Genomic DNA, 22,452 nt, shown 5'->3' on the forward strand with positions numbered 1-22,452 from the left:
GGCTGGGTGGGGCGTCTGGTCGGCTACGGTAGGGCGGGCCTCGCTCCTGCGCGTGGCACGGGTGGGCATGGGGGGTCTGGGTTTGGGTCATGGGTTTGGGTGGGGCGTCAGTCAGTCAGGGAAGGACCTAGCTCTGGGACTGCGGTCCGTGCCTTGTCCCCGCGGCCCAGGTTCTTTGCCTGCGGCTGCGTCTTCTTCCTGCACATGGGGGTTGGTTGTGTGCGCCTCAGGGGGTGCAGGGTCTGCTTGTGCTCCCTGGGACTGGGTTATGCTCCTCGGGGCTGGGTCGTGGGGGGTTCCTCCGCGGGGCTTCCTGCTTGTCTGGAGGCCCGGGGCTCTTCCCTGGCTGCAGGGCGCGGTGCTCAGGGCTCTCCTGCAGCCGTGGGTGTCTATGCAGCAGTGGGACTCAAGGGTGGCTTTAGGGCCCTTTCCGCTGCTTGGAAGCGCTCGACATAATACCGATCTTATACACCAGAACCAATTGGGATAAGTCCTGTACACTCACCGGTGGACAGTTCACACACACCCTAACCCTAACCCATCATAGGCACATGCGCGCCACCGGCACCTGCTTTGAACACAACCCAGCACCCTCCTGGTTGTATCCCTCTCCTTTCCTCCCTCATTTACTGCCATAACTATGACAGGAAGTGACCACGTGACCAGTTGTTGTTCCAGTTTTCCTGGACCTGATTAACTGTGTTTTTTCGACACGTTGCTCTCCGATGTTTATGTTTCTCCATGTACATGTTGTTTGATTCCATGTTTTATTATCTCACCCGTGGTGATTCTCCCCCTCTTGAAGTAGTGATCAATCTGTTTATAGACCCAAACATGGTAAATAGTTCTCCAAAGAGGGTTGGGTGGTGGTGGTTGTGTATAATAAAAAGCTGTTCTCTGGTCGTCCCACAGGTCGTCCACAGGACAGAGTTATTGCAGCAGCAGCAGTTGTTGATGGTTTAAGAATGAATAAAGAGTTGCATTGCAGGTTGAGAAGTTGGACTTGCAACACACTTGCAGACTAACTCTGTCCTAGATGCAATGGAACAAATACTCTGTGTTGTATGCCCAGCATGCTGACAGCACAGGGGGAAAAAAAAAAAAAAGAAACATCAGTTTATTGTAGAGAGTGGGCTGGGTGGAACACACCCAGGAGCAAATGGACAGCATGTCATGATAAGGGCTCCTCTCCTGTGTGTGTGGGGGGGATGGGGGTTTTACCTGTTGCTCCTTAGACCAATCAACAAGCAACAGGTATACAGCCACACTGATCCTGGGCCCCAATTACCTAGGCCCAGGACAGGTGTGGCTGCTCAAACCGCCATCCCCACACCACAGTGCCCATGGCATTAGAGAGTCACATATTGATCTTTTATCTAGGCTCATTGTTCAGTTGTTGGAGCTGTCTGCAATGTCAAAAGAGTGTTAAATACACACACACACACACACACACACACACACACACACACCTAGCTGGTTAACACACCTCTCAGCTAACACGTGCGGGTCAAACTGAGCCAATTAGTTCTCCCACTGTGCCGCCTTCCGGCTGCTGGCCCCTGCCCTGATGTCAGCCCTGGGCCTTACAGGGGGGCTACAGGGCCGAACAACAGGCCGGAAAGGGGGGGGGCGTGCCGCTCCAATTAAACCTCTGCTCCGCTCAGCACCCCCTGCTTGACTGGGGAGGGCCAGAAGCCGCAGGGGTGTGGGTTGGAGGTGGTGTGTTGGTGTGTTATTGAAGGATCAATGAGCACTGAGCCTCCAGAGGATCCCCATTAGAGCAAATGGAAAAGTAATGGAGCCATTTTAATATTTGTATATTTCATCTGACTTGCATTTAATTGGGAAAGCCAACCAGGGCATGATCTCATTTATATAGACAATGTGCCAAATGGACAGACCTCTTAAAGGGGGAAAGGAAGTGATGCAAGGCAGCTAAAGTTAAATATAGTGTGTTAAGTAGGGGGCAAATGTGGTTTTACAATATATATTTCATGACACTAAGTTGAAGATGGGTCCATCTCATTTAGTAGGATGCTTCTTTTCATCCTGGTATCTGTTTTGTTGTTTTTTAGGAACTGTTGTGTCAAAAGATTACACAAATTAAATAAACCATCATAGCTAGTTGTGGTCACAAAACTGTTGATATGGAGGAACATTCATTAAAACCTCACCTTGTGACCAAGGAAAAAACCTAATCAATCAATCAGAAGAATTCAAACTTTAGAGAAAAAAGTGACAATGTTGATTTTATGGATGTCCATTTTAATGTTTAAAATGCATTTAAGTCACATTTCTCACACTTCACACAGTAGTAACAACTGAGAAGAAATGTGTGAAATGAACCTAGCTCTGGCAATAGTGTGGCGATAGTGGCACTGCCCCTTGCGGTCGCCTGCGCCGGCACTCCGGTTGACTCTTGCACTTTTTAGTATTTTTTTCCATTTTTTATCATATCACCGGGTGCGTTGCATTACATTTCATTGCATATATGTATGAAAGTATGTATATGTATGTGACGAATAAACATCATGAATCTTGAATCTAGCTCGGTCTGCGTATCCATATTTCATTTGGTGTCATCATATCAAGGCTTTGGGTTTAATTTTTCTGCTCCTCGTTGTCCTGTGAGCAGAGCTGTTGCCTTGTTATGTCAGATGTCTGTGTGTGTGTGTGCGTAGTGTGTGAATAGCGTAATGTCAAACACTGCTTTTCATTTGTGTGTGTGTGTGTGTGTGTGTGTGTCCCACACACACACACACACACACACACACACACACACACACACCCACACACAAACTCACCCTCCCACCGCAAAGACACAATCACACCCAGGGGTGTGGAGCCTCCTCCCAGAGGACCGCGGGGCTCCTGGCTCGTAATTAAATTGTTTGCCTTTGCCTCCACCACTGCACCCCCCCATCACCATCACCAACCCCACCCACCCCATCCCTCCATCGGTCGTTCTTCTAATTAAATCAACAGGTTTGTGCAGCCCTGTCTCTGCTAATTGCCTCCTTGTTAGAACTCTGCTGCTGCAAACAAATTGGATAATTACCCCTAAAGTGGCGTCGATGTCACGGTCTCGTTCACCTGATTTCTGCTGGTTCCATTGTTGTTGCTGCTGCTGTCGTTGTTGTTGTTGTTGTTGTTGTTGTTGTTGTTTTGCGATGAAGAGCGTATAAAAAGGTAATTAAAGCATCTCATTGAAGTTTGCAGGTTTCTGTTTGACCGGTTACTTAAGGCGTGATTTCTCTATAATCAGTCCCGTGGAGCCACAGCCTGCCGTTCAATTAGATCCTGATGAGAGTCGTAGCTGCAGAAATACCCAGTGACAATTAATCCGTCCTCACAAACATTCCTGGTTCACTCGTGATGTTTCGCAATGTAATTATGTGAGAAGATCTTCAAAACTGCTCGCGTGTGTTTCCGTTTGTGTACGACCAGTGAAGCTATTAGGTGACAATTAGAGATTCAATTAACGTCATTATTACAAATAATTATAAACCGCAGTTACACATATTTGTCTTGTCTGCGAAGCTAAATGACAATAATCAATGTAATGTTATAATCACTTTTGCTTTCTCACTTGGATGTCTTTTATTAATTTTGATTGGAATGTTTTTTTTTGTTTTGTTTTTCTTTTCTCATTATTTCATCTGTCGGCTTTACTTCTGGTTATTTCCAAACAGAATCCCTTTATCATCCCTTCTATTAATTTGTCTGGATGAAAAAAAAAAATCCCTTATGGCTAAAAGACTGATTTGCTCAGTCAATTGAATTCCACTCACACAGCGTCCCGCTAGGCCCCGAGGCCCCAGGAGAGATAACTCAGAATACTGTTGTCTTAAATTAAAAACGCCCTTGGCACTAAACGCTAAACTCTCTAAAATGAGTTTTTCTTATTCCTATTAGAGTCAAGGAGACAGGCCCCGTCTATGTTAACACACATTTGCGTACGTTTGGGCCCCACTGACTATATCGCAGGGTGTTTGTCGACATGTTTGTTGATATTCAACCTTTTCTTCACCTCGGTCAGTTTTCCTGACATGTGGTTTGGTCAAAGGCATGTGAGATATACATCTAACAGGATGTAAACAAACTAATATGGATGATATGGAGGAGTACCTCATGACTGAGTTGAGATGTGAGTGGATTGGATGTCACCCTACATGTCCAGTAAAAACTTTATAACAGTGGGGCGGTTAAGGGGAAATGTCCCTCACAATTGGTTTTGCAATGAAAGCATCTGATTTAGCACGGATGTAGGTTTATATGTTATGCTGCAAATCTGGTCCCTGAGGACCAGGTTTTCATGAAGACTTATAAAACCTGTTTTCTACAACTTTCAAGCCAATTTGGCTTCAATTGTTTTTGAAAAATGGCTGCCATGGCCCTCAGGGGGCCAAATGGATGGCGCCTCCATATCTATATCTTTTCACAAATTATATACCTACATCTGTTCCAAATCTGATCTTTTTATCACAATAAATGTTGTGCTTAACCACCCAACTATGAAAGACAGATTGATAATGGAATGTAGTATATTGGGAATATTATGGCAACAAGTGATAAAGAGAGCTCATTTGAAGCAACACTAGTGGCATCAATAACAGGAGCAAAATTTTGAGATTATTTTTTTTCCTCCTTTTTATTTTTTTTCTCAATTAGTTATAGATCAAACGACTCCTTACAATTGTAATTCAGAGTTATCTCTTTTGGGCCAGTGCTAGAAGGGCCCCAAAGAGATCTTAAGCATGAAGGGCAAAGCTTTGGATTTAGTTGCCTTAGACATAACTGAAGCAAGATAACCAGGGTAATAATATCTTCCATATGGTAGCAGTAGATTAATTAGTCTCTGAGACTAAAGCATTTCTACATACAGTAGGATCAAACTCAGTTCTCTACCATTACACGCTATCCTACCCTCCCAAATATCCTATATCACACCACTGACATCCTCAAAAAACACCAACTAATTCAATGGTTTGTGGCTGGCACCAGTCTGGCTCCTATGTAGCATATTACTCCAAGTGTAGATTTTAAATATGTTCAGCCTCAGACACATTTATTCTGTTGGCAAGAACAGCAGAGGTAGCGCACATGACATGCCTCTTTAAAAGCAGATGCAGAAAACAGTCTTCAAGCTGTTTAGTCAAATTTCTCAACAAATAATCATTCTCTTAGGATTTGTAGCCTCTCATGTAAGTCGCTTTGGACAAAAGCATCTGCTAAATGAATAAATGTGAATTTAAATTTTAACTGTGCACATACAAATAATTCTCATAATTCCCTCATCATCTTTGCTCTTCGTCCCCCTGATACACAGTAAAGATTTGCTTCCCGTGTTATTTTTTACCTGCCTTAGCATTTTTCACGCTTTCTCCGCAAAAGCGTTGGCGGCAGGTCTCTTCACTTTTCTTAACTTAGCTTAAGTTTTTTGGCTGGGTGGTCACTCCAGGTAAACTAACCAAAAGGGATCTTGAATGCAGTTGAGGGTCAACTAACATATTGAAAGTCAATATTTGTTATACCATAACATTTTATGGTATCAACCAATCCACCAATGGATGCTATCAAGTATTATTTATCTCTGGAATTTTTTTAAATTGTAATCCATACATTTTTTTGTCCACAAATTCCATATTGGATATGGCACTATATAGGAAACAGCCATTCAATGTATTTGCGTTCTGCATGCACTCCTCTATATGCTGCATCCATTGTTGGTGACAGGGTCCGCCTTTCCCACCAAAAGTGAAAAATATTGCGCAAGAAGTGAAAGGCAGCTGCGGTAAATTTGAACAACTGTTGATATGGATGAACATTTATAAAAAAGGACAGAATAGAAATATAATGATTTTTACAATTTAATGCTTAATATACGGTACAATATGATTAACATCCCCAGGGCATCAGATCAGAGTGAACGTCTCATTTTCTTTTTAAAAGGATTTGTTTTGAGGGACGTTTTTATTTCAAAGCAGTATATAATTTCAAAAGTATTTGTGGTATAAAAAAAGTAAAATTGGTGTGGCTGTGAGGAGGCTATTGTTTAGCAACTGACATCAATGCAAAGTACTGCACGTACATTTTTTAAACCATGCAAAGTTATTGTCTGGGCTTCAAGGTCTCTGATTTCTTCATCCTTAAAGCTCATGATGGTTGTGGTTTGCTAAACCCCCATGGTAGCTGAACCATCCTGACCATTTGCAATGTTGTCTTCCATAATATGACTAATGGCGAACTAACGAAGCAGCGTGTTTATGCTGACATCCCGTGACAGATGTGGCCTAGCGCGACCCGTGGTGCACAACGGAATGCAGCCATCTTTGTAAAGCCATGACAGCACTTGTCCTAACCTCTCCTGGCAGGCGGGCTCAGATAGCAGCGCCCGCTGCCCAGGTGTGTTTGAGATTCCTGGACGCTTGGGATTCCTGGTAGTTTGGGCTTACCTGTTGGCAGGGAAGGAGCAGAGAGGGGGAGGAGAAGTTGAGTTGATTTTAACTTGGTTTGTTTAGTCGATCGTCATTCGAGGGTCACACAAGATGTTTGATGACACATTGGAAGTCTTTCTTGTCATATAAATCCCCTCACCAACCTTTAGAACAATAATGGTAAATGGACTGCATCTACACATAGAACCTTCTCTGGGCGACAGACACAAGGTGCTTCACATTGTGTGCCTCACATTCATACACTCATTCACACACACGCCTTGCTCAAGGGCAGTTCAATATTCTACAGGGGGAGCTAGGGATCTAACCAGGAAGCCTCTAATTACTAGACGACCCGTTGCACCTTCTTAATTTGATCAATGTGATCGAATCACATTGATCACAATCAGTCAATGACAGATGATGAAGCCAAATAATTACATTTTTTTATGGGTTCAACTATTTATCTGTCTTATATTCCAGAGGTGAAAAAGAAAATATAATTTCACTCCATGATTTTGAGTCAACCATATGGATTTACTAATCACCATGAACCCAGAGGTCCGACTACTGCGTGAAACCAGCTGGATCAGTGCATGGCTGGAGCAAAGACATGGCAGGACTTTTACTTTCTGAACCTGGAATCTTCCACCTCTGCTGACATCCCCAGTTATCCCTGATAATAAATATCACATCCCAACAGATGTATCAAACTGATACAAAAACAACAAGCACACTTTTTTACATATTATATATATATATTTATATATTTATTTAAATTTACATAGAGGCCTCTAACACATACAAATTGATTATATGTCAACCGTTATGTCCCAATGACCCAAAACTAAGTGGGTCTAAGTCTTAACTGTTGAATAAAGGTTATAAATCCATACAAAGCCTATGGGTCCATCCCTAATCCACTGTGTACAGTGCTTATTGGGGTCACTTTGGCTGCAGGTGGGGGGTAGGGGGCTCTGCTGTCTCTTGTGTCAGCTCACCTTCACTAACTCTCAATGGAGCGAGAACAGCATCTAGACAGAGAAGGCACCTAGGCGGCCCCTCGGTGATGGATGAAGCTGCTGAGAGCTGGGCCCTGGCGGCGGGGCCCCCATCCCCCCCATGTTCTGCTGGAGCTGGGTTGCGTCACCATCTTCAATGTAAATAATTATTTTTAATGACTCTATTATCCCAAACACTACCTCACACTATTCACATTCACATGCCACTTTAATTCACATGCCACTTTAAATGCACATATCTGTATATACATAGCCATATTCCTTCAACCTATTCCATTTTATTTCAATTTATTTTTATTGTATTTTATTCTATATATTTTTTATCTTATTCTATAAGTATTCCACTTACTGTATTACGTTTTAGGAGTCAGTTAGTCGGTCTATTAGAAAGGAATTTTTTACTTTATTTTTTTTCCTAGGACATATTGTGTGCTATCACCGGGTGCGTTGCATTACATTTCACTGCATATATGTATGGAAGCATGTATATGTATGTGACAAATAAAAATCTTGAATCTTGAATCTGTTTTGTCACAGTTGCTCAATGGAAATTAACATTGAAACAACATATACCTTGGTGGTTAGAACAACATTTCTACTTTGAATTGTTGGTCTAACCAAGTCCTGATTATATCATTAATACAACGTGACAGTGAGATGATTTGGATTTGATTGTGTATGTGAAATTGTGTCATGTGATTTGTTTAATATTATAAATATCATCAAGAGAGTTATTATGGCAATGGACACTGAATTCTGATACTGCAGCGACTATGAAGGAAATCAGAAGGTCCATTGAAAGTGACTTGACTTTCCAAAATGGAAAATAAGCATCTCTCTGAAACAGTGATTCTCGACCTTTTTCACATCAAGGACGTTCAATTTATTACGCATTAGGCCACGGACCACATGTCATAAGATTTAGTCTCTGGGACCCCAATCTGCAAATTTTTATTGTTAGATGTGATTTAGTGTCTGCTATTTTTAGGGGAATTGACAGTGACGCTTGTATCAAAACAGTCATTATTGTACATTTTCTAATGGTGATAATGTAACAATAATTTTTCTGGTGACCCCCCGGAACCTCTTAAAGGACCTCTGGGGGTCCACGGGCCCCATGTTGAGAAGCACAGTTCTAAAACATGGATAGCTATTGTTGTTGCAATTGGCCGACACAATAAGATGTGAGATTGTTACCAATGAGACACACTGATGTCTTTTATGTGAATTGTAGTTTTTCAAAAAGAACATTTGCTTCTTGCAACCTGAGAGGCCGTCAATCTACCAGGTTGTTCTGTTGAACTTTAAGCTTTGGAAATATCCCATATCTTCACCTCTTTGTGAGAATTTCAAGCTGAAATGTGCCGTGCCACGTCCCAACTCTACAACCCCCCCATGTCACCCCAGCCCACTCTACGCCGCTTGCACCTCACAACTTTTTCCCATTGACTATTTCGTATTTTGCTTCCCTCCTAAGTGTGTGCGTAGCCTAATTAAAGCATGGCAGCCGTATGTGTTAATGAGCTCCCTCATTAGGCGCCAGCTCTCCTCGTTAGGGGGAAGATGCATCGCTGGCGGAGGAGAGAGAGGGAGCGGCTTTGGAGCGCCCCTGCTGGGCGGCTGTCCCACAATGACAAGCGGATTAGGGCGAAGCAAGAAGGAAGAGCGTGTTGGCGAGACGTGAACATGCAGCCGTCGGTGGGTTAGAAAAAAAACTTGTTTTCGGTTACGGAGTCCTTGAACAAATGACGTCTCTTTCAATGTGATTAAACTCGCTCAACATGAAAATGAGGACATAAAACCGTGGCACTGAAATGCTAAAACAGGAGACATGATGTTGTAACTCGACAGCGACCCAGAACATCAAACTCTTGGATGCATTAACTGTATGAGCTCAGTTATTTTTAAATTAGTGTCACATTTTAGATATTTTGAACTTGCTGAAAAAGTTTGCTTTTCACGTTTGACTGCAGTAAACATTTTAAGGTTAATTCCTCGACTCTGAGTTTTTCCTCTATTGGATGATTCCTACAGATCAGAATGTTCTCCCTACCAGCTGTTAACATACAGTATAGTGAGTCCAGCGATTAGCAGTTAGAAGCAGGAGAACGTCCATCAAATTGATTAAAAAACTAGGTGTGTTTTTGTAAACGATATGTGTTTGGTCATGTACGTCATTGCTGCTGCAACACTGGAATTTCCCTTTAGGGATTAATAAAGTATTTTTATCTTATCTTATTTGTCAGGATCATTTGGACGGTGTTATTAACCTGCTGGCGTAATTTCAAAAGACGCAGCCAATGCAGTCCCATTGGGGGACCGCGAGCTGGAAATGAGGTGGAATTCTTCTTAAATATGTAGTCAGTGTGTCCTCCAACCCTATTTAGTTCCAATGACTGATGTTGATGACTGTAGGCCCCTGACCCTTCGATGCTAACGAGTCAAGCTTCTCCGTGAATCTCCTTTAATGAGGCGTGAGCTCAACCTGTTCTGCTATGAGCTCAACCATCCGTCAGTTCACGCACACAGCCCGCTAGGACTTAACTTAAACTTGAGTGTATTGCCGCCATACGTGTCATTCTTCACAGCAAGTTGCCCTGGCATGATTCCATGATTCTTTTTACATCATTTTGCGATTTCTCCTTCATTTACTCCGTTTTCTGTCTTCTTCGCACTCTCTGCCAACTGACTCCCTGACACCGGCGAGCTAAATCTGGCTCTCAACTGTTTCAATTTTTATTACCGCTGAAAGAAGCTTAGACAGCCATATGGCAAAAAACTTCAGACATATGTGTCGCCAACAGTCGTGTGAATGGCGGCCTCCCATTTCCCTGGCTCGACCTGTTTTCAAGTCCTTGCACATCCGCGAGGATACTAGACGAAAAAAAAAAAAAAATAGAAAATGTCCCCACTAAGAAACAAGCCCCGTTCTCCTGTGGACCGCCTGCCGCCCAATTAGTCCCTCCTCCCTGTTTCACACCTACCGAGACGTCTGATTAGGACTCTCAGCCATCTGTCTCTGGTTCAAATATTGGGCTTCCAATGCTCAAAATTAGACTCAGATCTGGCAAAGCGGGTCCTTTCCCCACAATAGCGGTAAGTGATGAATGTTAAAAGCCCCTCTGATAAGAAATGTAACTGTTGCAGATCACTGAGAAGCAGCGTGGAGTGAAATATTAACCATGTTTACCAAACCACATGCGCCACAAGTCACTTGTGCTATTGAGTCACTGTGACACGTTTTGCTTTGATTCCCACAGATCGACGTGAGCTGTCTTAAGCCAGAGATTGCCATGGCAACCGACTGTTAAGTTTTGATTTACAGAAACCCTTTTGCTGGAAAGTGTATCCCGTAATGTGTTGTTAGGGCAAGACGTTGGTAAAAATGTATATGCAGCCTCGTCAACTTGCTGAAAGGAAGTTAAGTGGCGTTATGACAATGTGGTGATTCAAGATTCAAGTGGTTTATTCGTCACATACATATACATACTTTCATACATAATTGCAGTGAAATGTAATAAGATGTCTGACAAGACATAAATGTTTTTTCTCATACACTAAAGTACAATAGACTATGTGTAGAACATGTAGTATGGAGTACATAGTATGCTATTTTGGACACAGGGAGTGTTTCTGCACTCTGCAAAAATCAGTTAAAACAAAGGCTCCAAATTAAGTATTTATTCAGACTCTTCTTTTCCAAGCTGGTTCCCAGAGGTTAATATTTTAACAATCCTGTGTTCCCTTTTTGTAAATGCAGTCATGCCTGATTCACATACATGTATCGTGTGGAAGAAATGGCTTTTGTTGTGTGATCGGTGTGATCGGCGTGTTTGGTTGCCATGGGAACACTGGGAGGTGTGAGTCGTCCCCAGGAAGCCGAATATAAACAAGGCTCATTCATAATACACTGTACACAGAAATGCCTGGCATGTGCTTTCATGTCAGCTTGGCATGGTTTTAGCTTTTTGTGATCTTGTTTCTTTAAAGGTTGGGGTTAGTAACAAATAGACTTTAAGTGAAAACACTTCATAAATATTTGGACCACAAGCAGGTCTACAATACAAAAACAAAATGCACTGATTAGTATTGACCAGCCTTAAGATATCTAATAACGTCAGTTATATTTTCATAACTTTGATAATAAGGTAAAATTGTAATAACAGATTGGATAGATCATTGTATAAAAATTTTTAAAGAAGTTGTCTTATTCTAAAACAATATTTACATTATCTGTGGTCCATTGTCCTGAGCCCTACTTAGGGACCAGTCATCTGAAGTTCAGAGTTTACAACACCTTCTCACCATCCTGACTCATGTTTCAAGATGTTGTTTTTCAATTGATAACAGATCAGATCCCCTGCGATAAAGTAACAACCAGTGTCTTTCAATTCCATCCACGGCCATCGATCATCATCTTCACTGCTTGCTGCAATTTCTGATCCTTTCCCTCATATCGGCGCTCTCCTCCGCTGGCCCCAGCGCTCCCCTCCTCCTCTAGCCATCTTCTGGCCCTCCTATGCCACCAGTGCTCCCTCCTCTAGCCCTTTTCTGGCCCAAGCGGTCCCTCCTCTTGGCCTCTTCTGGACCCCTTCTGGCCCTCTTCTGGCCCTCCTATGCCACCAGTGCTCCCTCCTCTAACCCTCTTCTGGCCCTCCTCTGCAACCAGTGCTCCCTCCTCTTGGCCTCTTCTGGAACCCTTCTGGCCCTCTTCTGGCCCTCCTATGCCACCAGTGCTCCCTCCTCTGGCCTTCTTCTGACCCTCCCCTGGGCCTTTTCTGGCCCTCCTCTGCAACCAGTGCTCCCTCTTCCTACCCTCTTCTGGCCCTCCTATGCCACCAGTGCTCCCTCCTCTGGCCCTCTTCTGGCCCTCCTCTGGCCCAAGCGCTCCCTCCTCTGGCCCTCTTCTGACCCTCTTCTGGCCCTCTTCTGGCCCTCCTATGCCCCCAGCGCTCCCTCCACTAGTCCTCTTGTGGTCCTCGCCTCCCCCTCCCCTTTAGAGCTGTGTTGTTTATTTTATTTGTGTCACTTGTCCCAGCATCTTCCTCCTGCACTGACTTGGGTGACGGGCGACCTGATGCTTAGGGATTCCAGTGTAATCTTCACCTCATTGTTTTTCCCTCCAGGAACTCTGGAGGGTTTGTGGGTTTTTTTCTGCCTTTGCATGTCACTTCAAGGCCATAGTGGGAATGCGACCGATTGGCCTGAACCTAACTTGCTGCAGGAAGAAATATGTTGCATTCCGTGGGACTGGAGAAAAAAAAAGACTCTTTGAAGGTATGTGTTTGCATCAACAGGAATGCCAGAACCCTTTTATGGTGTACTTGCACCTGCAGTGAGTAATGGATATCCCGGAAACTCAAAACAAGACATGTGGCCCCTTTTCAGAGCGCAGATGTCTTGGTATTGTGTGCCAGTGCTCTTTGTACAACGGTGACAATGCTGACGTGCGTTTCACCTCATTCCCCTCGCCACCTCTTCCAAATTATGATTGGATGCCCTCCATTTTCTTTTGATAGATGATTTGCAACTGCAAAGCTAAGCCTGGCTATAGGGCTGCATCTAAAGATTATTTTTGAGTAATCTGTCATTTATTTCTTCAAATAGGCATTGAATCTTTGAGATCAATTTAGACTACTAGAAGTCAGTGAAATAAGATGATGGTACAAATTTATTCTAACCTTCATCGCAGGACATCTGAATTTAAACAGAAATCACTTTTTATTTTATGATATGTATAGACATTTGTTAACACTTTGATTACTTTTTTCTTACAACATAGTAAAAGATTATAATTCTATAATCCCTAATCAATTATTCTAATTATTGTTACCTTTCTATGCCTGCCAGGCAGCCTTCCTATCCAGCAGGTGTGGCGTCTTGTATTTCTTCTTATTTTTTATTTCATTTTTTTAATCTCTTTTTTAAATCTCTTTCTTGACTTGCACTGTTTTGCTGCTGTAACACCTGCATTTCCCTCAGGTGATTATAAAGTGTTATCCTATTTTATGTTTGTGCCTTTGTCATTATTCTCAGAGTCCACGCCTCCTGGGTAACAGTGACATCATGACCCTGTTGTACCACAACTGACACCTTTCCAGTTCGTAAGTCCTGGCCCACACCACATTTTGAAAAACGAAAATCAACCCATTAGGCCCTCACATATTATTATTATTATTATTATTATTATTATTATTATTATTATTATTGTTGTTGTTGTTGTTGTTATTATTATTTGTAAAACAATTTTCAGATATTTCATTTCTTTGCTTAGCGATGGAGATTGTATTTATGTTTTATATGTTTTACCAACCACTTTTATATGTTTTATCAATCACTCAGTAAAATAAGGAATGGAGACCAGCGACCACCCCACATTGTACTGGTCTGAGCTGTGGGTGTCTCTACTGGTATGAGTCACATTATAATGGTAAAACTATTCTCTTATCGTGTTTTTGTTTTGTTTGTCTTGTCGATTTGTTGCTCCTTCAGAAGCACTTCTTTGTAACTTTCTTTTTAAAGGTGCTCTATAAATGCTTTATAAATAAAGTGTATTATAATTATTATTGTTGATATTATTATTATTGTTGTTATTATTATTATTATCAATAATAATATTTATTAATATTATTAAATTACATTTGGTTGGATCAGCTAACAGATTATACTATTATAATTTAGCTTTTTGAAAGGTATCAGCAGTGAAAAGTGGTATTGGTGCATCCCTAGCCACATGAAATCATTGTATGAAAACAGAAGATGAAATAAAGGATGGGCTGTGTGGCAAAACCAAAAAAAGGTCTCATGCCTTTTTAAACCCAATTTGCTGACCTATCGTGCGATATTTATCTGCTGTGTCATAATAAAACACCAGGGGGCGCTGTAACCGTTTGTAGAGTGTCCATAAATCACCCTTCAATTGAGTACACCATAAAAACAGTACAGGACCCCTTCATCTGGAAGCATTTTAGAGCAGTTCATTGTCTTTCAAAAGGGAAAATACATACATTTAAAGTGACAAAACACAGTACATGTTTAATGCCTTGCGATGAGGCATCGAAGCCTGTATTAGAATAACAAGGATTCTTTTGGGGTGATGAGCCTGTGGTTTCTGAGTTAACAGGTTGAATTAAAAATATGACCACATTATGTTATTGTATTCAAATTAATTTGAAAAGCAAATCATGAGGTTGGTTGTGGTGGTGGGTGAGCATTAGTACACTATAAAAACAAACACTTAATAAAATGATATACACTTCCAAAAGCAACCTTTCATAAATGGCCTATATACAACAATTAAAACAAACAACACAGAAGAACTTGATGATAAACACACCCAGCCCACCCACCACCACCCACACACTCACCCATCAATCCCCACTCATGTTTGGTTGCCTCACACCAAAGATCATTAACCAATGGGAGGGTTTGTTTGGGTGAAGCCAGAGGTATGCATGGCGGGCGCAAGTGCCGACAAAAAAAAAAATGTGCTTTGTCCCCTTCAGTCACCATGAGGTCAACATGGTCCTCCCCCGTACTGTCTGTCTTCCGTTTCCTAGAGCGTCTAATGATAATTCATAATATTTGACAATAAATAGAGTTGGTCCTCAGCCGCGCCAGTGGAAGGGGTTTTGGGGTCTTTAGTCCTCAGAGGTGACGTCTATGTCCTCAGAGCTGGCCTGCTTGGTGGCCAAGCGCCATCTGTTGATGTGGTGGTTGCCCTTCTTCTTCTGCTGGTTCTCGGGTCCCTCCTCTTCCAGCTTCTGCCTCTTGTACTTGGTTCGTCTGTTCTGGAACCACACCTTCACCTGGGAACAAGCAGAGAGCTTTCAGGACCTGGTCAGAAACCTGGGTAGAAACTCCAGCCTTTTGTCCTGGTGTCACAGATAACAAAACCCCTGATTTGATCAGCTACTTCACTATACACCCCAAACTAGATTTTTGGAAAATATGAAACTATTAATTTGCAGCTGTAAACAGGTTTATATTCCAACCAGGGATGGATACAGTACCACTTCTTCACTACCAGCATGATACATATTGATTGATACCAAGTAGAAAGTATCATTAGTATATTATATAGTATATTGCTTTTTGCTGGACAGAATAGCCTTAGATCTTTAGTGTTGGGTCATTAGGACATATGATCTCTTGACTGATTTTTATGGGTCACAGGTGGCTGCAAATTTCATTGTTATACCCAGCTACATTTTTAGGGAATATTAGGTTGATGGGTTCAAACCATGTGCTACCAAGTCCCAGCATCAGGTCGTTAGGTTTATATCCCACCCAGTCACTACACCAGTGTGTTTCACTAATTATCGTCCATTCCTGCAATGATATGTGAGCACTGTCAGGAAAAATGGTTCTGCAGAACATTCCTCTGTACCCAGTCCCTCTAAAGAACCATTTATTTTCTCCCAATTGGCTCAGATACCTGCATTGTGCTTTGGTTTATTTGCCCTCTGTATATATTCATTTACAATGTTGGTCCATATTGGCTAATGGACACCTATCAGACAATGTGGGTGCATTTAGGTAATTTTCAAAATTTCTGCCATAACCCATCATCCAAAATAACAATGAATAACCTCTTAATATCTCCAATAAAATAAAACACAAGGGGCATTCAATTCAATAAGTAAAATTAATTTCTTCTTTCATTGTTGAAGGTTCTTTGTGGGACTACTCCCCTTTAAGGACCCAATTCTGAAGATTTTTTTCACAGGACATTCCAAATGCTTTTCTGTTACCTGGCCGGTTGAGTAAACTAACCTACGAGCCACTGAAAGATTTAGCAGCATTTTGATTTAATTTGTGGCTGGTGGTGATCAGCAATTTTAATTCAGTTGTGATTATTGACAACTTTTTTTTTGCTCTAATGGGTACATATTCTTCTTCTTCTTTGTTATTATTACATTTATCATTATTATTAATACTACAATAATAATAATAATAATAATAATTATTATTATTATTATTATTATTATTATTATTATTGTGTTATCATTTGTATTGAGGAATTTATGAGACTTCAACGATTTGTACTCCTCTGATCCTGTGATTAGAATTTTTCTTTTTTTCTCAATACATAACCCCCCCCCCCAAACTGATCTTTATGCTCTGTAAAATAATAAACGATCTGATAAATATCATTATGATTTGCATAATGCACATTTAACATAATTTTTCATCGCCTATTCAGCAGTTGATTGACATCTTAATGGTGCAGCTCATATATTTATTTTTTGGGGTTTGATTGAGATTTCATGAAATCTCATTCTTCAAACTATTAAATTGATATTTCAATCAAAAATTCACTTTTGACAGTACTACTACTACTACTACTACTACTACTACTACTAATACTAATAATAATAATAATAATAATATGTATTACTATTATTATTATTTATGATTTGATATTTGATATTATGATATTATTATTTGTGATGTGTAAAAATATTAATAAAAATAATAATTATTATTATTATTATTATTACATAATTAACAAATCATTAATTAACATTATAGGATAACTTTACCCTTTGATTTCTATAAGACAGGCAAAGTAATTATTTAAAAAAAATAAAGTAAAAAAGATAATAATCGGATCAACTTTAAAACATTAATTGTATTTATTAAACGAACTATATATAATGTATATTAGATTTTCTCAATTTAAAAATACACCCTAATTTCGAAATTTTAGAAAACCTAAAAAAACAGGTTTATCAAATGAAGTTATAAAGGCATGAAGTTAAGTGACATTTCGTGTGTTTTTTAATTTTTATCTTTTTGGTACAAAGTTGCTATTACTTTCAGTGTAATGTTTGTGGTCGTATGAAAAAAGATGCTGCGTATTACTTATATCGTACGTTTTGATATAGCCATATATGTGTTACACTGACCTGTATTTTAATACTCTTATATATTTCTACATTTCTTACACACTGACCTGTATTTTAATTATCTTATATATTTTTCTACATTTCATACACATTGACCTGTATGTTCTGTATTTTATTTGTATACATTATGGAGGCGTCTGGGACCGGCTGAGGCCTCCTGCCGGAGTTCGTCTTACTCCTGCTGTATTTTAATATCTTATATGTATGTTATGTATTTTAATATATTATATGTATGGTATGTGCTTTAATATAGTATATGTATGTTATTTACCTTAATATTGTATATATGTGTTATGTATTTGAATATCTTATGTCTCTGTGTTGTTCCATGTTCGGACCTGCGTCTCGGACAGGCTGAGGCCTCCTGCCAGCTGCTTCCTCTCCGCCCCGACCACGTAGTGGTTCTTCTCAAAGGCTCGTTCCAGCCGCAGCAGCTGAGACGGACTGAAGGCTGTGCGGATCCGCTTGGGCTTCCTGGAGAACGGGCCGTGGAGCAGCAGGCCGTCCTGGGAGACGTCACTGCCTGGGCGCGAAAGGGTCAGAAAACAGTCAGAAACGGTAAGAAAACTGCCGGAACTGTGATCAGCCGAATGAGCAAACACTGGGAAAAACAGATTCACTAGATCCATTAAAAAACGCTTCAATTCCATCTGGATTTATTAAGGGATTCCAATTTGAAATAGAGAAATTAAGATGCACATTTTAAGTTGAGAACAATTAAAAATATATATAGGTATATAACCATATTTTAATCCAATGATTTTTTGTGAGAAGTGGGCCTGGCTCAACTTTCGCCCTGAAATGTTAAAACTCACTGTGGTGCTCTTCTTATTTCTTATTTGCGACAAATTTTTGATTTATGTGCGCGTCGCAATGCATTCTGGGTTTTTTGTTAATATTTCTGCTGCTTCAGTTGCAAGTTGAAGAAAGGTCTTAATGAAATCCTTAAGATTTCACATTATTTCCTCAAAACGTCCTCTAAAACATCTCCTCTAATTGGGACTTCAATGCGACTTTTTTAATTAAAGATCATCATCATTCTCATATTCATATTATCATATCATATCATATCATATTATTATGATTATAATTATAATTATTATTTTTTTTTTAATCATTATTATTGTTAGGCTTGTTATAAGGATTATTATTATGATTGCTGCCTGCTGTAGGCTGAATGTTTTTTTATTATTTCTACAGTTGGTTCTACTGCTGGGGAAATCATAATACAGTAAATGTCTAAATTGAAATGTAATGTAAATGAATTTCTTTTTGAGAAGTTCGTCTGGTAAAAAGTGTATAGGTCAAAAAAAATCACTGATCTGCATTTCTGTTTTTTGGGGGTTTTTTTTAACAGAAAACGAAATTAGTCCGCACGTTAAACCGTCATGGTTTTAGTTTTCTTTTTAATTTGTTATATTTTTGGCAGGGACGTTCCAGAGTGTCCTTAATAATATCTCGTCGCAGGATCTGCTAATTATAAATTAATGATGACGACTAATTATATATCAACAAAATTCTCAATAGGTATCTTTACGATTATTGAATTCGATTTTTCAATTTGAGATTGTGGTTTAGTTGAAAATATAAATAAAATAATAATTAATATGTATTAATAATAGGTAACACAATACCTTCAAATCAAATCGTATTCCTTTCTATATCAACATTACTCATATTGGATAAGATCCAGCTCCTGCAGAGCTCAGTTTTCGTTGACCAGTTGTATTCATTACTTTCTGTTATTTTATAAGGAGAGAACGTATCCTAAATCACAACAGACAGCGTCAAAGGTTTTCCTCGACATGTATCATCTAGTACATAAAGAGTTTCTCCTCCATCACCTTGTTCTTGTTGTGTATTATTTTGTGCAATCAAGTGAAAACCTCTTATCTCTGTGATTCACTGTGGCTTCTCAAACTGAAGCCTGGGGCCAAGAGAATGGAGGATTCCACACTGTAAATCTGCAGCTTGTCGATTTGAATGATATCATACGATATAATATGTATGTATAATATGTATAATGTAATGTGAGATAATATACCAAAATAATATTTTGTGAAGCTGATTCAAAACGGTTTAAACGGTTAAATCGACCAATTTACGGCCAAAGCTAGAATTTTAAAATTATGTTTTTATTAGAGTGCTAGATTAGGTGTAATATTATTATTATTGTTATTATTATTATTAATAATAATAATAACAATAATAATAATAATAATAACTTTGATTTATAGGGACACTTAGAAAATACTATATACTTACATACTACTAATAATACTAATAATACTAATCATAATAACAGTAATAATACTACTACTTCTACTACTACTACTACTACTACTAGTTATAATAATAATAATAATAATAATAATAATAATAATAATAATAATAATAATAATAATAATAATAATAGTGGTAATAATAATAATTATTATTATTATAATCGTAATCATAATCATAATCATAATGTTGCCTCCCGTACCGCCGTCTGTGAGCGCTAACCTTGAAATCTATGGCCGAAGAACCTGTTCCTCAGCACCCAGGGGTAGAAGTGCAGTGGGTCCCGATGCTGGGTCCCGAAGAAGGAGGGGTGCTGGAGGTGGGACCCCCCTAGCTGGTGGGACCCCCCCAGGTGGTGGGACATGGACAGGGGGTGCTGGTTCACGGTCTCCGGGAACACCAGCTCCGGGCTCTGGTACAGGGTCCGGCTCGGCGGAGCCTGGTAGGAGCTCATGAACGCGTCCGTGGGTGGGTTGGAGTAAGTCAGGGCCGTGGGGCGGAGCGGCTCCTCGGGGGGAACCGGGTTTTCTTTGGCCACCAGAGACTCTATGGTGAAGCAGCGTTTACCCGCAGAGGAAAACATGGTCGACTACGCTCAGAAGTCCACTCCAAAAAAAACCAAAAAAACAAAGCGTTATCGCTTTACTTCCAGAAAAAAGGTTCTGACCCCCGTTCAGAGAACCATGGTGACCGCGCAGGGGGCTTTGGGATCAACAGCGCCGCACATTACGCACATCCATGGGACCCGTGCGCTCTGGAGGAGGATCTGCGCCACAGTGAACCCGGAGCCTCGAACCCAGAGCTTCAGCAGCTGATGCTGCACCACGCATGCGCAGATTGGACGAACCGCACCTGCCAATGGCGAGCTCAGGTACCTAGTTCACGAGGGTGTGGTGTGTGTGTGTGTGTGTGTGTGTGTGTGTGTGTGTGTGTGTGTGTGTGTGTGTGTGTGTGTGTGTGTGTGTGTGTGTGTGTGTGTGTGTGTGTGTGTGTGTGTGTGTGTGTGTGTGTGTGTGTGTGTGTGAGTTTGCGCGTATATGGTTTTAAATATCACCCTTACTGAGTGCCCACCAGCATTATAAGACATTGGATCGTAGAGACTAATTTCGTTTCATCTTATACTCATCATGTTGTCCTCATAATAGTGCTAATAAGAGGTTTTAACTCTGTTTTAAAGTCTCTAAATACATATTTAATGGATCTCCTGATTCACTCATGAAAATGTCACAGGGCTATTTTAAATCTATCTACCCGCCGTGTGTGTGTGTGTGTGTGTGTGTGTGTGTGTGTGTGTGTGTGTGTGTGTGTGTGAGGGTGTGTGTGTGTGTGCGCGTGCGTGCGTGCACGCATATGGGGTTTAAATGGACAGCGCACCTGGATACCCACCATCATTACTAGGACACTGGGATCTTCAGGACATTCCGTTTCCTCCGAATCTCATAATCGAATAATTGTCTCCTCTTAACAAGGTGTCCTTAAAAGCTTAAATAAGTTTAAAATATCCGAGGCTATATGTATCTCACGACTTACTCTCATGATACAAAAACTTTTATGTTTTTAACTTTTATATTATCTTGTTTTTTCTAGGTGACTATAATCCGTCTAAACCTGTTATTGTGTGTATGTGTGTGTGGATGGGGGGCTCTATTATGAAGAAACAATTTTATGTCAATGGAACTCTTATCGTGCTCACCCTTAATGGAAGGGGAGTGCGGCCTTTGCCTATAAGTGAAATATTAATTGAACAGTGCTCGTATTAAGGTTAACCTGCATGTAAGGGTCATTTAATTTCCTCTGTTCTCCATCCCATTAATCCTGTGCACTGGAGGAGCCCATTTATTTGTTGCCCCGGAGGCGCTATGTTTTATGTTGGATGTTTTATGGCGTTTTGAATGTTCGCAACGTTTATGGCTTGTGCCTTTGGAAATGTGCATTTATATGCAATCCATAAAATAAAATTAAATGTGTAAAATGGGCTGAAACAAAACCAGGTGTTTCCGACTCTAGCAACAGCAGCTTCTCCTACAGTAAATAAATACATAGCCTTAAATTTGATAGATTACTGGTAGAGAACCGTGGCGGGAACAAAACCTCTGCATATAATAGAGACATCTATTATATGCAAAAATATATAGTGTGTGTGTATGTATATATGTATGTATGCATGTATGTATGCATATATATGTACATATAAATATGGAACACTTGTAATAATAATAATAATAATTATTATTATTATTATTATTATTATTATTATTATTATTGTTATAATTATTATTATGTTTATATGTAACACATTTTATGATTCTGGTTATTATTATATATATATATATATATATTTGTTTGTTTATTTGTTTGTTTGTTTGTTTGTTTGTTTACATTCTCTTGCGTAAATGCTGCGTAAATGCCAAACTTGCAAATCGCGGTAGGCGTTGGTCAGGGGGCGCAAACATGAAACATACTGCATATGTAGTTTAATCCTCCATCCCGTTTCTGCTGCTGATCTTCATTCGTCCTTTCGTTGACTCTTAACCATTGAGATTGGAAAACAATTATCCACATTTATTCCCTCATACAGTTTACCTCTATTTGGCCTTGGTAGTGGTTGCAGTGAAAAGATGCATTTTCATTTGTGCTGGGGCTCCTTGTTCCTCCACCTTTCACGGTGCACCGCGCAGGTTAATGATTGTCCCGTTAATTCTCGGGTTTGTGCACAAGCTGCATTAGAAAATCATTAGCGATGGAGATGATGAGGCGCAACAGGCTGTTGATGAGGTGTTTAGAGCTAAAGGCTGCTAA

The 22,452-nt window shown here is 40.2% G+C and overlaps 1 protein-coding gene across 1 annotated transcript; it reads right to left on the reverse strand.

Moving 5' to 3' along the window:
- Positions 1-15,099: 15,099 nt before the first annotated feature.
- emx1 (empty spiracles homeobox 1) lies at positions 15,100-20,236 on the reverse strand (the record flags this gene model as incomplete). Its single annotated transcript, XM_080013024.1, has 3 exons — positions 15,100-15,267; positions 17,709-17,893; positions 19,876-20,236. The coding sequence occupies 3 exons, from the start codon at positions 20,234-20,236 to the stop codon at positions 15,100-15,102; spliced, it is 714 nt and encodes a 237-aa protein (XP_079869150.1).
- Positions 20,237-22,452: the final 2,216 nt, after the last annotated feature.

This window comes from Zeus faber (genome assembly GCF_960531495.2).
Source record: "Zeus faber genome assembly, chromosome: 13".
Taxonomy (NCBI): Eukaryota; Metazoa; Chordata; class Actinopteri; order Zeiformes; family Zeidae; genus Zeus; species Zeus faber.